The sequence below is a fragment of the Podarcis liolepis genome, assembly GCF_965112155.1.
Source record: "Podarcis liolepis genome assembly, chromosome: 10".
NCBI lineage: Eukaryota > Metazoa > Chordata > Lepidosauria > Squamata > Lacertidae > Podarcis > Podarcis liolepis.
In genome coordinates, this window is record NC_139562.1 from 16,288,854 (window position 1) to 16,306,729 (window position 17,876).

The 17,876-nt window shown below is 44.4% G+C and overlaps 1 protein-coding gene across 1 annotated transcript in view; it reads left to right on the forward strand.

The window, feature by feature from the left end:
* Positions 1–15,447: 15,447 nt before the first annotated feature.
* SLC15A5 (solute carrier family 15 member 5) overlaps positions 15,448–17,876 on the forward strand; it is a 54,864-nt gene continuing 52,435 nt past the window's right edge. Inside the window, exon 1 of the mRNA XM_083461328.1 lies at positions 15,448–15,893. Coding sequence (XP_083317454.1) covers positions 15,521–15,893 — 373 coding nt within the window. The 5' untranslated portion in view covers positions 15,448–15,520. The remainder of the gene's footprint in view (positions 15,894–17,876) is intronic.

Sequence of the window (17,876 nt, forward strand, 5' to 3'; positions counted from 1 at the left end):
ATCTACTTGCACTTTGATGTGCTTTTGAACTGCTAGGTTGGCTGGAGCAGGGACTGAGCAACTGGAGCTCACCCCGTTGTGGGGTTTCGAACCACCGACCTTCTGATCGGCAAGTCCTAGGCTCTGTGGTTTAACCCACAGCGCCACCCGCGTCCCACATTGCATGTGTGTGTGTGTGTGTGTGTGTGTGTGTGTATACTGTCATGTAAATTCATCAGCATTTTAGTGCAAATTTCTTCCTAATAACAACTTTTTGTATGCACTTCTAGCATACTTTTGCAAGCTGTTTTTCTCCAGTTTCTCCAGAGCTTCTCCAGTTCACAAGTGTGCTTACAAACTCAGAGAAGTCAGCGATCCCTGGGATAGACTTTGCTGAGCTAGTTGGGCCAATGGTATAACCTCATATATAGCAGCCTCTCGTGCTTCTGAGGGTCACCATGAAGTTAAAGAGATGAGCAAGGGAACCTGGGCTGAGGCAGATGCCACCAAACTCTCTCAAACAACAGCAACGGCAGCAAAAGTTTACAGGGAGGTTGAAAAGAACAGCAAGGGGCTGTCAGCTCTTCTGCTGACATGACAGATGAAAAGAAATTCAAGATACCATCCTGGGGAGAAAATTAGAAACTTTGGAATGGAAATGGCAAATGATTTTTATTGAAATGTACATCCTGCTGTCAAATGGAAAGATCAAGCCTTAGGTACTCATGCTTAAAAATAATGCTTTTAAAGTAAAAGCAGGCGCGCGCACAACCACTAACCTTTAAAATAGAGAGGTGGCCGTGTGGTGCATTCATTGTCTGTATTTAAAAAGAGAAGCAGAAAAAATTGGGCTGTAATCCTACACAGGTTTACCAGTAAGCAAGCCCTCTTGAACTCAATAGGACTTATTTCCAAATGGAGACCCATCTGTTGTGAACAGCAGAGAGATGCAAGGAGATTCTCTGTCAAATAAAACTGATTGGGGGGCATGCCATTATTTGTTCCTCACTCTTTTTCTGCTCCTTTCCCTGTGGCAACCATTTTGTGTTATGCCACAGCCCTTGCAGCAGCCATTTTGTTACGGGTTCCCTCAGCACTTTCTCAAAATTTGAATGCACCCACTGGCCCCAAAAGGCTGATAATGCCTTCTTAAGTAGCATCCAAAGACCTGGGAAAGTCTGCTGAGATAGTTGACCCTCCCCTTCTCCTTCCTTCCTTCCTTCCTTTCTTTCTTTCTTTCTTTCTTTCTTTCTTTCTTTCTTTCTTTCTTTCTTTCTCTCTCTCTCTCTCTCTCTCTCTCTCTCTCTCTCTTCATAAAGGGCAACGAATTACTATTTGCTGAGTTGTTCTGACGCTTAGCGTCTCTGCTTGTCATTTATAGAGGTGTATGAGGGGATGTTTTGTTTCTCAATTAATTTTCATTATTAATGAGGGCTTGCACAACCCATTTGGAGGATATAGGTGGATGATCTGGTGTGAAAGGAACATAAAGTTGCAGCGTGTTCCCTACTTAAAATGAATCCTTCAGTGGTGCTCCCCCCCATCACCAAAAAGTAACACCAACATTCCCAAACCTTGCTTTTCAACATAAACAGATAAGTGCTATTTTAACACTGGAAACTGCTATTCAGGGACATAGGAAGCTGTCAAGAGCATTCGTCCATGTAGCTCAGTATTGTCTACACTTGTGAGCGGTGAATCTGGAGGCTGAATTAGGCCCACACTCATCACCCCTATTCCTGATGCCATGGTTGTCATTAGTTTTGAGGCAGGTAAAAAATCTTGCTCAGCAGAAAGGAAGTTTGCAGGCACTGCTGATCAGCAGACCTAAAAACAACAACAACAAAACACACCTTCTGCAAAGAGCTGCACAAAATGGCTTTTTGAAAGGAGCTTCTCAGGAGGGTCTGGCACAGAACTTTGCAAATCACTGTGAGTGGGGTGGAACTTGCAGGATTTCTTTGAGTAACCTGGGCCACACAAAGCAATTACTAACACATGTCCTGGCTCAACCTCCTGATGCACTTACCCTTCCTTGCATAAGCCAGATTTTATTGTTTCGTTTCCAGTGCAAGGTTATAGTTTGGAATCTACTAGCAAAACATTTTTCAACATAGCTGCTGGCCCTAGAGCAACATGTGGAAACTGCTAGCAGTATCCATGTAATGTTTTTGTTTTTGTTCATTTATTTATTTATATGGAGATATTCACACTTAAATCACACAATAGCCAATTAGAATACCTCCACCCCACTTCACAACAACCCTGTGAGTTACATTAAGCTGAGAGATAACGTGTGGATAAAGGTCAGTAAGGGAGCTTCTTGGCTAACTGGAGATTTGAACCTGGCTCCCTTTAGCCCTGTTGTTTTTTTTTAATTTTATTGTTAAAATAGTTCATCATTAATACACATATATTACAGATATACAAGCATTCAAACATACATTTCATACAATCCTTAAAAGTGTTCAAACATACCTACACTCAGTCCCACAAATAATTTCTTTTCCCATCACCATCCACCACCCCTCACCCCACCTTTGTGTTAGACTTCCAATCTACTCAATTGCAATTTCTTTCCACTTCTATTACTTTCTTTCACACACCTTTAGCCTAATTTCATACTTCTTTTTCTATTACACATTGTTATCCATCTTTTTCAGTATTTCAGTGTTTGAAATGGAACTTGTTTATTCTAATAGGAGTTCTGATTTTTCGATATGGTTTTGCAAGTATCTTTTAAACACCTTCCAGTCCCTATCTATCTTCTCTTTTGAGATCCTTCCAATTTCTCCCATTGTTTTGGATATATTGTAGTACTCCAATAATTTGGCAAGCTACTCTATTTTTGTCAGTACAATACCACTTTTCCAGTTTTTTGCAATCAATAGCCTTGCGGCTACTCTTGCGTATAAATATAAGGTCTTGTCTTCTTCCTTTAGGCTTCCTGGTACTATTCCCAATAGAAAACCTTCTGGTGTTTTCCTAAATGAATATCTGAACATTTTTTTCATTTCGTTATAAATTATTTCCCAAAATTGTTTGATGTTTAAACAATTCCACCAAATATGTATCATAGTCCCTTTCCCAGTGTTGCATCTCCAGCAGACATCGCTACAATTTTTATTCATTTTTGCCTTTAGCCCTGTTTTGATACTAAATGCAGCACCACACTAAACCCTGAGAGAAACTTGAAGGACAGGAAGGGATAAGGCAGGACAGGGCAGGAGCGGGAAATGTTTTTTTTTCCCTGTTGAACTCTGCATTCCTTTTGACACAGGCCAACAGTGGGTGGGGCAAATTCCCCTTGGTACGGGGCTCACACCAAATTCCTAATCAGACCAAATTCCAAGTCAGGATTTGTTTAGTAACGCATTACAGTCGTACCTTGGAAGTCAAACAGAATTCATTCTGGAAGTGCAAAATGTTTGGAAACCAAAGCTCAGCTTCTGATTGGCTGCAGGAGCTTCCTGCAGCCAATCAGAAACTGTGGAAGCCACACCGGACGTTTGGCTTCCAAAAATCGTTGGAGAACTGGAACACTTTTGATCATTCAGGAGCCAATTTGTCCGGGAGACAAGGCATTTGAGATCCAAGGTATGACTGTACAGGACAGACTTTGAAGAGTGTGCAAGAGCATTTCCATTAGGACACACACTCTACAGACAACATATGCATAATCTTAGCTAGGAAGGTTCAAGTGGGTCATCACAAAAGTGTGCCCTGAAATCAGACTCCTCCCAGGAACTCCCCCTGTCACTCCTATCAGTAAGGAGCTTCTTCTAGAGGAGAAGCCTGAAAGTAAGTTGGATTTTGAGCTGGGACCCCCATCACCAAGGACACGGAGATTCCAGTGCCAGAACGAACAAACCTCACAGGACCAGCCTGCTCAGAGCGTGCCCATTTGCTTGCCAAGACCAGAGAGGCTTGTGACCACCCTTCTCATCCGTTCATGCCTAGCCATGCAATTCATCTGCTGTGCCTTTGTCTTGCAATGCCTATGTCTCATTCATTAAAGAATTTGGCAGAAACAGACACCTGAGTTTGAGTTTTGCTTCAGTCAGCAAGGTCATGGGCTTCCTAAGGTGGCAGACCTATGCGTGGGTTGAGAGGAAGTCCTATTCAAAGCAATAGGGCTTACTTCTGAGTAAACAAGCATTTCCCCAGCTGCAAAATGTTGTGGGAGACTTGGTAAATATAGATCTATCTATTTCACTCCATCGCAGAGCTGCCAAGCGCAGAACTAATTATAAACCATTTCGTACTAAAAGCAATAAATTGCTCTTGTGTTTTATCCAAGCTTAAATTACCTATTGCTGAGAGAGGGAGATCAAACATGCACATCTCCGACAAAAACAAACAATTTATTTTTATTTTATTTTGGAAATCATATGCATCAAAATAAAAAAAGGAAGCTTTGGGAAACATGGCTTGATTTTCAGAAACTGACAGGTATTCTAGTTGCATTAAGCCACCGAGATTTAGATGGGTTCAAAAGGGGAGGAGGCCAGTTCATTGAGAATAAGGGGAGCATCTAGCCATGATGGCTAGATGCTACCTCCAGGTTTCAGAAGACAGATGCCTCTTAAGTACATGTTAATGAGAAGCAACCCTGGGAGAGGTCTCCTCCCCCTCTTGTTCTAACCCAGAGAGAAGGTCAAAGGACTAGACAGACCTTTGATCCAACAAAGCTCTTCTGTCAGGGACTGGCTGGATGATGAGGAAGAGTGGTGGGAGCCACCTGCCCAAGAGCTCAGAAGATGATGACTTAGATCATGGATCCTGGTTGTGGGACACTGAAAAACAGTCTGCAGAAGTGATGAGCTGGGAGGTACTAGAACATAGCTATCAACATTCCCCCTTTTTAAGGGAAATTCCCTTATTCTGAATAGGATCCCTCGCAAGAAAAGGGAGAAGTTGACAGCTATGTACTAGAATTAAGGAAATGTGAGTGATCAAAGGTCAGGAGAAGGAGGGCCTTCTAGGACAGAGTTAGAGGCTGAGAGTTACAGCGTGAGTGCAGACCGCCACAGTCCTGCGGACTATCCTCCCCCTCTGACGCTCCGTTCGAGGAGAGTCCTGCATGTTGCTGAGCAAAGAGCCAGACAGTCCCCGAAGAGAAGCTCACCCTCTGCTTGGGAGGCATCCAGAGTGAGAGGCTAGAGTATGGTTACCAGATTTTTTTCAATGAATCCGGGGACACTGTTGTTGTTGTTTTTTAAGCTGAGTAGCAACAGGGAGTCAGTAGTGGGGATGGTGAGGGAAAAGACCCTGGGCCCAAGCACACATGCATATTGTATAAAAGTGCAAAGCCCTTCTTTCGCACCCTGTGAAACATAAATGTGCAGAATTTTTTCAAAAACTGGGCAATGGCGCGCCACCCGCCCATGACTCCCGAGCCTTCCCCAATCTCCTTCCCCCTTCCCCCTTTGTTTGGCAGATCAGGGGAGGCTTGGGAGTCATGGGTGGGTGGCCGTTGCTCAGGAGGGGCCAGCCTGGTAGTGCATTTGGCGCCAGCTGGCTTCAGGAGCTGCTCGCTGCTGTGGCACAGGAAAATGGTGGGTGCCATGACAGCGAGCAGCTCCTGAAGCCAGCCAGAGCCAACTGCGCTAACAGGCTGGCTCTGGGCTGCTGCTGCCACGTTTCCCGGGGACAGATTTGCTAATCTGGGGACTGTCCCTGGGAACCGGGGACGTCTGGTTACCGTAGGCTAGAGGGGAAGGGTACAGCTAGTGGTCAGTTTCAGCAACTTCTCAGTTGGATTTATATGAACCAGAGGACTCTGCAGTGATGGCATTTTCTGTTAATAAAGAACTCATTGCATTCTGTGCTCCCGTATGTGTGCCTGCCCTGTGGTTGACCTGGCTCACTGACAGCTCCTTGACATCTTCTTATGCTTCCAAATGGTGTGTTGTGTGCGGGGCAGTGTGACCCTTTGCAAGTTTACAGTCATACCTCATGTTACGTTTGCTTCAGGTTGAGCGTTTTCAGGTTGCGTCCCGCGGCAACCCAGAAGTACCGGAAAGGGTTACTTCCGGGTTTCGCCGCTCACGCATGCACAGACATGCAAAATGATGTTACCCGCAAGCGCAGAAGCAGCGAATCGCAACCCGTGCACACACAGACACGCAGACACGGGTTGTGTTCTGCTCATGTTGCGAACAGGTCTCCAGAACAGATTCCGTTTGCAACCAGAGGTACCACTGTATACAGAAATGAATCCCACTAACTTTCATGAGATTGATTCCCTAGTACTCGTTCTTAGGGTTACAGTCCAAGTCTGCACCAAATCAACTCACAACTGAGCTACACGTCCAGGTGAGGACTTGAACCAAGTCATCCATGGCCTTGTTTGACACTCTAACCACTACACCACACTGCCTCTCATAAGAACTGGACCAGCCCAGCATCTTGTGGCCAATCAGATGCCTATCAGAAGCCCACAAGCAAGAGAGGAGCACAACAGTCCTTGACCAATTACGATTCCAATTACGATTCCCTAGAATTGGTGCCTACTTGACGTAAACCTAATTAAAGTAACATAGCTGGCAATGGAAGGAGATTTTCCTTCCCAGTTCTATACATGAGACCAACCTGTGAATGGACACTATCCATCATTATCAGATGACAAGTGGAACCAGATGCACATATCGTATTATTTTACTTGTAGGCACTACCTGATCACATAATTACATATCCCTCCCCCTTTTTTGGCAGATGCAAGGGGGGGGGATCTTGAGTGCTTTCTCCAATCTATAGTTTGTCATGGGATTTTTAAAAAGCCATCTTTCTATATGATAGAACTAGGTCTAATTTACCCATTAGAGAAAACAACATCGTAAAGAATATCTGCCAACTCCACAATATAAAACTTCACCATGCATCATGAAAAATAATTGCAATGCAATTACCTCTGAATTATAAAACCGTCAAATAGGTGCAATAAGACAAGAGCCTGTGAACATATGAAAAACTGCCTAGCACAGATATAATTATATATGTTTGGGTTGAGGCTGAAAGAGAAAGGGAGCAAAGACGTAAAATAATAAAGCAGGTGCCATTTGAGAGGAAAGCACAATGGTGCCAAAAATCATGGAACGGTGGAATGGACTTCAACCTTTGCTGAATATGGATATATGCCAAAACATAAGTGCCTGTGTTTATAGCCCCAGAAAGTGCTTTCAGCCAGCTTAGAGTAGTGCACCAGATGCGCTCATTTGTGGTGAGGTCAGATGTAGCCATGGTTTTGCATGCTTCAGTTACGTTTTTGGACTACTGCACCGCACTCTGTGTGGGGCTGCCCTTGAACACTACTCAGAAACTTCCGTTGGCTCAGAATGATGCTGCCAAAAACTTGACTGAAGCCAGCTGTTTGGGATCATGTGACCCTTTATTGTATTGGCGGTTGGTACAATGGAAAGCAGTGGCCAAGATATCTAGAGCATGTTTCCCACAGCTTGGGTCTCCAGTTGTTTTGGACTACAACTCCCATCAGCCCTAACTTGCAGGACCAGTGGTCAGGGATGATGGGAATTGTAGTCCACAAACAGCTGGAAACCCAAGTTTGGGAAACCCTGTTCTAGAGCCTCCTCATATTTTGAGGAGTGCTTAGTGGCAAGAGATGAGAGACCTTTTCCTACGGCAGTGTCCTGTACGTAGAACTCCCTGCCTCATAAGCAGCTGTGGAAACCTGTGGTCTTCTAGATGTTGCTGGACTTAAAAAAACCCATCACCTGCCCCCCATCAGCAATGTCGTGGTTGATGAGAAGTGTGGTGTGACAACATCTGGGGGGCTGAAGATTCCCCATGCCTGATTTAATTCCTCTTCCTCTTTACTTCCATCCCACTGCCATTGGAAGGCTGTTCTTTTGCAGTTGGCCTTAAACTTTGTCACTGTTTGAGTTACTGTCACTGCAGTTTCCACCTCACAGAGCTGCGATTCCCAGCACCCTTAACAAACTACAGTTCCCAATGTTCCTTGTGGGAAGCCATAACTATGTACTGTGAAGCTGACCTAAGGTAATCATGGGTGGGGAATCTACATCCCACCCATGAGATTTTCAGTGAAACTACAATGCTGTCAGGTATGCCTGCCATTTGCTTGGCCTGAGGTATAGTTGAATATTTGAAGAGAAAAGTAGACAGGACGTCCAGTGCATCTTTGCATTTAACATGCATGTTTTTAAAAATGCAAATTGCATCAGCTGCTGGAGAGGGAGGAATAATCAGTAAAGTTATCAGAGCAGGCATGTGGGGAAAGTGCTTAACCCCTTCTTCCCCTGCTGCAAACCTCAGGAAAATCACTCCTCCTGAGGCGGTATTTTGCATCCTGAGAATCCTTCAGTGACTGTGGATTTATGATCTGTGACCAAATATCATTTCTGACTAAATTACATCATTAAAAAAGCTTAATTATTATGTGTTGTCCCTACAGCCATAAATAAGACGAACCTCCTATAGCCATAAAAAAGAGAACCTCCAAGTTTTTATTTCTTTGTGTCTTATATTAACATCTTATCTCTCCCTGCAACCTGCTCAGAGTGCGCTCTTACGTTAGGAAGTCCTTCTCATTTCAATAGAACTTATATCCATTTCTACTAAGTCTGCCTGGGACCATCGTCTTTGTTCTTTCTGCCATAGCAGTCCAGCTTCGTAGATGGCTGGACCAAAAGACCAGGGTCACATCCACAACCGACATTTAAATTATATGGCTTCTGCAAAAAAAGAAAAGAAATATATATATATATATTGGGAGCTGTAGTTTTTGAGGGTGCTGGGAATCGTAGCTCTGCGAAGGCATGAACTATAATTCCCAGGGTTCTTTGGGAGAAATCGTGCACTTCAAATGCATGGTGTGAATGTAACCAAGAAGCTCATGGCTGGGCAGGGTAATTGTGAATTTCCCATATCCAAATAAGTGGCGCAATAGGTCAGTGCAACCTTCTGTTAGCCAGAAGGTTGGTGGTTCTAGCCCACCCAGGGACGGCTGTAGGCAGGGTTCCTGCATTGACCTCAGGGTCCCTTCCAACTCTGCAGTTCTAGGATTCTAGGTAAAGAAAGAGCATTTCCTGAAAAGCCTTGCTCATTATTTTTATGAGCTAGGACCTTGATTTCGCCTAATAGACAAACTTTCTAGGTCCAGTGGTACCTCGGGTTACATACGCTTCAGGTTACACACTCCGCTAACCCAGAAATAGTGCTTCAGGTTAAGAACTTTGCTTCAGGATAAGAACAGAAATCATGCTCCGGCGGCGCGGCGGCAGCAGGAGGCCCCATTAGCTAAAGTGGTACTTCAGGTTAAGAACAGTTTCAGGTTAAGTACGGACCTCCGGAATGAATTAAGTACTTAACCCGAGGTACCACTGTACTCCAAAAACCTTCCAGTTTTCCCATATCTCACTTCTGCCAGGTTTTGTGAATTCTTACCAAAATACACAGCAAGTCAATACACAACCAAAATGTGAGCAAGCATTTGAGTTCCAGCCAACCTGATGAAGAGTTCTGAACGATCTGAAAGCTTGCCCACTATTTTCCTACCATAGATTAGCTTAGATTAGCTCCTATGGACCCAATACAGCCACTTTCAATTAGTGTGCGTGCCTTTAACAGCTACCTGACATGGAGAAATCTTCCACCAGCTGCATGCACAGGAGCCTTATCACAACAAAATACTTGGCATCTCTGTGTCTGCAACTGGTTGACAGAAGGGATATCCTACCTCTATGATTTTGATTGCTAGACAAGCTTTGCTGCGGAAAGTCTGCAGATGGGGAAACACAAGATGCTTGCATAGTGGTATACTACAGACACTTACTTGAGAGTAAGCCCCACCAGACTCAGTTTGTAAACATGTTTCGAGCCAGTCTGAAAAAGGTATTCCTCCTGCTTGTGTCTGTCTGCTCTTTCTGCCACAACAGCTTGTGCACAGACCAGGGTCTGGAGCCTGAGTTTTCTGCCCCCAGAGCTGCATTGTGTGAAGATAAGCAGGGCAAATTGGTCTCCGAGGCAATGCAGCCCACTGACTAGGAAGTAAGTATCTTCAAACTTAGTAGCATTTGTTTCTCAGTAACTGTGAGCAAAGATCTGCCTACAAGCATTGTGTGCATAGCTGTCAGCTTTTCCCTTTTCTTGTGAGGAATTCTATTCAGAATAAGGGAATTTCCCTTTAAAAAAAGGGGAAAGTTGACAGCTATGATTGTGCGTGTGTGTGTTGGAAGGGGGTTTTGTTCCCTGTTAGCAATGGGGACAAAGTCTGGACTGGGAAAATCCCTGGTGCCTCATGCCCGGTGTGAGGCAAACCCAGACAGTTCCAAAGCAGAGCCTGGGCTCCTATCTGGATTTGACCACCATCACCACTGCTAGCCAGCCTTCCAACCTCCTTCTCCCAAGTTCATCAGACAGCCAGGGCTCCTCCTAATCCTCTGGTTTTTTGTGATTCTCCCATTTGAGAAGGCTCAGGAAAGGCTAGAGGGCCACAAAAAATCAGTGGAAGCCAATGGAAGTTTGCCCATCACCACATCTACAGACCCTCCAAGTGTCCCTATTTTCCATGGACAGTCCTGGATTTACAGAAGCCATCCTGATTTCTGATTTGATACTGGAATATCCCACTTTTCATTGGGACGTACCTATTTTCATTGGAGAAATGTTGGAGGGTATGGAGTTATGCAATCCCTGAGCAAAGTAACTATACAGTCATACCTCGGGTTGAAGTAGTTTCAAGATGAATATTTTCGGGTTGTACTCCACTGCGACCCGGAAGTAACGGAGCGTGTTACTTCCGGGTTTCGTCGCTCGTGCATGCACATGCGCAGACACTCAAAATGACGTCAGGCGCATGCGCGGTAGCGCCGAATCGCGACCCACAGATGTGGGTTGCGTTCACTTCTGGATGTGAACAGGGCTCCAGAATGGATTCTGTTTGCATCCAGAGGTACCACTGTACAACTTTTAGAATACATCTGAAGGCAGCCCTGTCTAGGGAAGTTGTTTCGTGTTGTTTTATGTTTTTATATATGTTGGAAGCCGCCCAGAATGGCTGGGACAACCCAGTCAGATGGGCAGGGTTTATTATTATTGTGAGTGGTTGTTGTTATTATTATTATTATTTGAATAGGATGTCCCTATTTTAATCGGAGAAATGTTGGAGGGTATGTGTCTGGTGTTAATCGGGCATCATTAGATCCAGTCTTTTTCTCTAAGAGTTTCTAGAACTTTTGGCGCCAAATAATAACTCAAGATACACACAGTCTGTCCTCTAAATGAAATCTCAGTAACCAAAGAGAACAGGGCTCCTAGAAATCAAAGAGGAAGGATTTAGCACATATCTCTTGTCTATGGCAATTACCGCCCATCCCTCTGTACCTAATTTCCCCCCTCCCTGTTTGATTCAAACAGACTTCCAAGAACATTGCGAAATAGCTTAAATCTTTCTTCTTGCAAATATACACAGAGTTGCCCACCGATGTTTTCTTTTCAGATTTGGAACTATGCTGCACCACTAAATTGTGGAGGGGAGGGGAACCTCAAAGCAGTTTACAAAGAGGACGGAACAACAAAATTATTAACAGAAAAGTTAAAACCGATGATTTAAAATGTTTAAATTTGTTAGGCTGCTTCCGAGCAAATGTGGATATATTATAGCCCTTGGCTGCAATCCCACGCACGCTAGTTGCGAGTCTGGATGGAGGAGAATTTTGTTTCTATTTGAATTTAAAGTCAAACCCATCTAATTCACACTTTGCGAAACAATATGTGAACCCTAACCTCTCAAAATTCGTATGTTGTCAAATTTTGCAATTGAGTACCATGTACATATAAATGTGCATATACTCGAGTAAATGTCGTATAGAAATGAATATACAGTGGTACCTCAGGTTACATACGCTTCAGGTTACAAACTCCACTAACCCAGAAATATTACCTCGGGTTAAGAACTTTGCTTCAGGATGAGAACAGAAATCATGTGGCAGCAGCGGGAGGCCCCTTTAGCTAAAGTGGTGCTTCAGGTTAAGAACAGTTTCAGGTTAAGAACAGACCTCCAGAACAAATTAAGTTCTTAACCCGAGGTACCACTGTATTACTAAAAAAATAGCAGAGATATATTAGGGGAAAGACATATGTTGGACAAAGTGGCATACAAAAATGAGCATATTACATGAAATTTCAGTCAGGTGCTAATGAATTATTTTGCAAACTAATGTGGGAATGTGAGAGTGGAAAAGAGAGAAACTGAGAGAAACAAAATGGACATATTCAGTGCACCTTCCCTACTTGGGAGCAAGTCTCATTCAGTTCCATGAGATTTGCTTTGGAGTAAGCCTGCTATGTGGTATCAGGGGCTATAAATGGGGAATGCAAATCCTGAGGGTGGTTTGACCCGGCTTGCTGACTCTCTCGGGTCTCATGCTGCAGGTTTGGTAAGAGTGCTCTGACCTTTGCATGTTTACTGGAAGGAAGTCCCACTGGGGTTCACTCCCAAGTCAGTCTTAAATCTTCCCCTAGTGAGGCTTAAATCAATGCAGGATTAGGCCTTTGGCAGGGGGGGGGGGGAGTGTCTTGGAACTGAAGGCTCCGACTGTCAGAAGCTGAAACTGGCAGCAAGAAGGGAGGCCAGACCACAACTGCTGCTTCTATCAGGTACTGGAAAACTTCTAGAGGCAGGATTAGACCCCTGTTTGTTCTACCAAAGATCTCTCCCTGACCCAATTTTCCAAAAAAAACCACTCAGGGATTCTTATTGTCTTCTTTCTTTTATTAATTAGTCCTGGCCTGACATGGTTGTTTGTTAGGACTGGTGGTTCTTCAGGGAGAATTGTATCTATTTTTAAATGCGTAGAAGTATATGTCTGAGATTAAAAGTTGATTAAAGGTGCCTAAATTGTGGGGGAAGAAGGGGACCCCCTTAGATTTTGTGACAAGTCCCTTTAGCTCCGTGTGTGTGTGTGTGTGTGTGTGTGTGTGTATGGGGAATTTATGATTTGACTGAAATGGAAGGGAACTGGAGAGTGGGCCTTTTAGATTTCCTAGTCAGCCTCCTACTTCCCCACCCCTACAAAAAAGCAATTTAATTTTGTTATTTGGTTGTCAAGGTTTTTAGACCGCTTCCTCAGCCAAAGCCTCTAAGCAGTTTGCAAAACAAACAAAAACAAACCACCAATAGGCAGTATTTATTTTAAACACGTGTAAATCAAACATTGAAGATAAATTGATGCGAAACATATCAAAAATATAAACAAAAGCGGTGGTTTTAAAACAAGTATGTGCAATAAAATTGCATGTTTGAAACGCATGTTTTAAAAAAATTATATGCTTGCCGAGTGGTGAGTGATGGGGCTGTGTCTTGAATGTCTTTGAATGGTTTTTTCACTCTGCAAAGATGCTGCGCATTCACTTCTTGCCTCCGCAAAGCCCTTGCCTCTCATGTTGCTTTCCTTGTACCTTCCCAGCAGTTCGCTGACTCTTGGAGACCAAGCAGCCTAACATCACATTCACACCATGCATTTAAAGCACTCTTATGCCACTTTAACAGCCATGGAGAACCACGGGAACTGTAGATTGTTAGAGGTGCTGGGAATTGTAGCTCTATAAGATGAACACTCCTTACACCTGAAGGAGCATCTCCACCCCCATCATTCAGCCCAGACACTGAGGTCCAGTTCTGAGGGCTTTCTGGCAGTTCCCTCCCTGCGAGATGTGAAGCTACAGAGAACCAGGCAGAGGGCCTTCTCGGTAGTGGCACCTGCCCTGTGGAACGCCCTGCCGTCAGATGCCAAGGAGCTAAGCAACTATCTGACTTTTAGAAGACATCTGAAGGCAGCCCTGTTTAGGGAAGTTTTTAATGTTTGATGTTTTATTGTGTTTTTAATATTCTGTTGGGAGCCGCCCAGAGTAGCTGGGGAGGCCCAGCCAGAGGGGCATGGTATAAGTAATAAATTATTACTATTATTATTATTATAGCACTTGTAACAAACTACAGTTCGTAGGATTCTCCATGGCTATTAAACTGGTATTATAGTGCTTCATATGTGTGCTGTGTATGTGACTATGGTATCTTTATGATATATTAGGGCTGCCATATTACAAAAAGGAAAAACCAAGATACCACGAAAGTCGCTGAGCCCCCAAAAAACTGTGATTTTTTTTCAGTTTACAGTGGTACCTCGGGTTAAGAACTTAATTCGTTCTGGAGGTCCATTCTTAACCTGAAACTGTTCTTAACCTGAGGTACCACTTTAGCTAATGGGGCCTCCTGCGGCCGCCATGTGATTTCTGTTCTCATTCTGAAGCAAAGTTCTTAACCCGAGGTACCATTTCTGGGTTAGTGGAGTCTGTAACCTGAAGCTTCTGTAACCCGAGGTACCACTGTACTTGCCAAAGATCCAGGACAAACCGCTGTCTTCCAGAAATTCCCCCCAGACATCACTTCCACCTTTGAAATCCCACACATATGTCAGCCCTACGATATATACTTTTATTTGCACATCTGCACAACACTGATGGATGGGTGGACAGCATTCACAGTCCAGGAGGAGCCAGCTTTTGCAACAAGTGCAGCAGCAGCCTTTCTCAACATGGGATTCAGGCAGCATTGCCCTGAACCTTGGATTCAGAACAGGAGTCAGTTTGGTTCAGAGCCTCTGCGTAACAGCCTGCCCCAGTCAGCTCACGATGGCTGCTGCCCTTCTGCATGGAATTCACTTCTTAATTTTAGTTTTAATTTTTGTCTGCTTGCCACTCACCATTGCTTCTCTCCCAAAAAAAAAAAAGGCACTTTCTCCCTTCTGAATAGCAGCAAACAGTTGCGACCAGAACACAGTCAAAACAGATAAATTTTGCACGGAGATTTTCCTTACGATACCCACCCCCACCCTGTTTTCATTAGTCCATTGCAATTATTTGGCAGGAGGGATGCTGACGGAGATACGACTTACTGCACTTAAATGTAGTGGCGTATACTCCCCCCCCCTCCTAATTAACTTTCTTATCTCAATTTAACTCGAATAATAACAAGAAATGTTATAACGATAAGCTATTGTTCATTTGCTTATGTGCATCCTTCCTGTCTTTATCGCTTTGCTCCCAGTTTCATCTGCAGTTGCTTAATTAAAAGCGTTGGAATATTAGCCCTGCATTATTTTTTCCTTGATCCCAATACTTGAATTTTGCTGAGGTGCTTTAGCCTTCCTCGGTATTTAAACCTTTATCTGCAGCGGGCAGATAAAGTTTGCTGCACTTTCTATTGGATTCACATAATTTTAATAGGCAATTGTTGCTTTGCGGTCAGAGGGGGGGGAGGTCATGTTTGCCACATAACGAGCTAATTAAACCGATTGGTTTCTGAAAAACCTGCGTGCTCAAGTAAGTTAGTTAGACGGCTTGGATCTGTAAAAGATGAGGATCTGAGAATTGTTGTGGCGAGATGTGGAATTTAACGCAACGGTCTCACTTGTGTGCCGGTTACAGAAGCGGGTGACTGAAGTGCGCTCACACAAAAAAGATTGCCTTGCCCCGAGCTACTATCCTCCAGCAACAGCAAGTGATGCCTCTTTTAGATATGAAACTCATGCCAGATGGGCAACTGCTAAGCACTGTACCCACGAAGGAGGGCGGAAAACCCACAGCCAGGCAAGACAGCGATGGCATCTCCAGCTCTAAGCCAAGGAAGGAAATCCAAGGAACAATCTGGCTACTGCTCGTGGAGCTGTGCGAAAAGTTCACTTTCTTTGGCATCGTCTGCAACATGATCCTTTTCTGCACTATCAAGCTTGGCTATCCCAACCACCAGGCAGCCACGATCAATCTCTGCTTTGTAGGCGCCTGCATGGTGGCTCCGCTTCTGATGGGCTGGCTTGCCCAGTGCCTGGTGGGACGGAGCAAACTGGCCTATATCTGTGCGTTTCTGCATTTCGTAGGTAGGTATCTGGTAGCGCCACTTCCCAGGGGTGGGGATGAAATCAGACACAGTTAGCATTCCAAGGCGAACCTACCCAATTCGGGCTTTCTGCAAACAGTACGCAAACCAAAACAAGGCCATTTCTCTAAATTTGCACATCTCCGAATTTTGCAATTTCGCAAGGCAGTTCTGCAGCTAATGTCTGCTAAATGCATGTGCATGTGGGTACACAAACACAATGTGGGTACATTGTGTTTAAAAGATGTAAGTGGAAATAACATGCAACAATGCATTGTATAGGGAGCGTATACCTTGCTTTGCAAAGGTATGTATATTAGGGGGAATTGCATACAGTTGTGTGCTGATGAATTGTCATGAGGACATTTTTTTTTTTTTAAAGAAAGAAAATCACTATTGTGATTTCCACGATTGTAGAAATGTGGACAACTGAACTTAAGGATAGAAAATATTCTCCAATCCCTGCGACTTGATTGGGGTACTTTATTTGTTTTCTTTGATTGTCATTTATGTAGATGATGGATTCCCAAACTATTTTGGGTGGTTCTGGACAAAAATGGTGGTCCAGCAATAGAGCACCTTCTGTCATGGATGTAGCATGCACTGCAACTGTGGCTGTGTGCACAGTATACATTTAAAACACATCTGAAGCACATTTTCTTCCTCAAATAATTCTGGGAATTGTAACTCTGTGGTGTGTGGATGGGTGGGTATGAATGTGTGTGAACTACATTGCCCGGAATCGTTTGAGGGAAAGAATGTACATCTTATTGTTGGCATCCTTCTGTCTTGGGAGGCAATGGAGGAGTGTGCCTTTGGCTGTAGAGACTGATATGGGAGAGACATGTTTTATTGCAGGAGAGGCAGATGAAGGCATCCGGTTGTGCTACTGCAGATGCACAATGGCATTACTTCTCTCTGCACTGCACCCAGCGGTCATTCCTCCTCTGGCCACTGCTGTGGATACACGACCTGACTGCCTGTCTCCAGGCACTGCAGTCATCTGCAAGGGATTCCCACACGGCAGGGTTGATGTCACGTTTGTAGATACCTTTGTAACGTAGAGTTGATCTGCCAATAGGGCTGGTGACTGAAGCCAGCTCCTTGTAGAGCACATCCTTGGGCATCCCTCCATCTTCCATTCTGTGGGCAAGACCAAGCCAGCATAGATGTCGCTGAGACAGGAGTGTGAACTTGCTGGAAATGTGGGCTTGGAAGAGCACATATGCTTTGAAGGTATAATAAGGTGTGCACAGCCTGATAGTCCTTTTGATGATCCAGTATATCTGAAGGAGCATCTCCAACCCCATCGTTCTACCCAGACACTGAGGTCCAGCACCGGGGGCCTTCTGGCGGTTCCCTCGCTGCAAGAAGCCAAGTTACAGGGAACCAGGCAGAGGGCCTTCTTGGTAGTGGCCCCCTCCCTGTGGAATGCCCCCCTACCAGATGTCAAAGAGAACAACAACTACCAGACTTTTAGAAGACATCTGAAGGCAGCCCTGTTTAGGGAAGCTTTTAATGTTTGGTGTATTACAGTATTTTAATATTTTTTTGGAAGCCGCCCAGAGTGGCTGGGGAAGCCCAGCCAGATGGGCGGGGTATAAATAATAAATGATGATGATGATGATGGTGGTGGGGGCAGACAGAGAATTGTCAAATCATTTGGGGCGTTTAACACGGTCTGGTTACACAACTGTCCCCCTATTTAAAAAAAGAATGTCACAAGGAATGCTTTCATTTCTTAGTTACCCTTTCATCCAGTGTGGTGTAGTGGTTAAGAGTGGTAGTCACGTAATCTGGTGAACCAGGTTCGCGTCTCCGCTCCTCCACATGCAGCTGCTGGGTGACCTTGGGCCAGTCACACTTCTTGGAAGTCTCTCAGCCTCACTCACCTCACAGAGTGTTTGTTGTGGGGGAGGAAGGGAAAGGAGATTGTTAGCCGCTTTGAGACTCCTGAAGGGGAGTGAAAGGCGGGATATCAAAT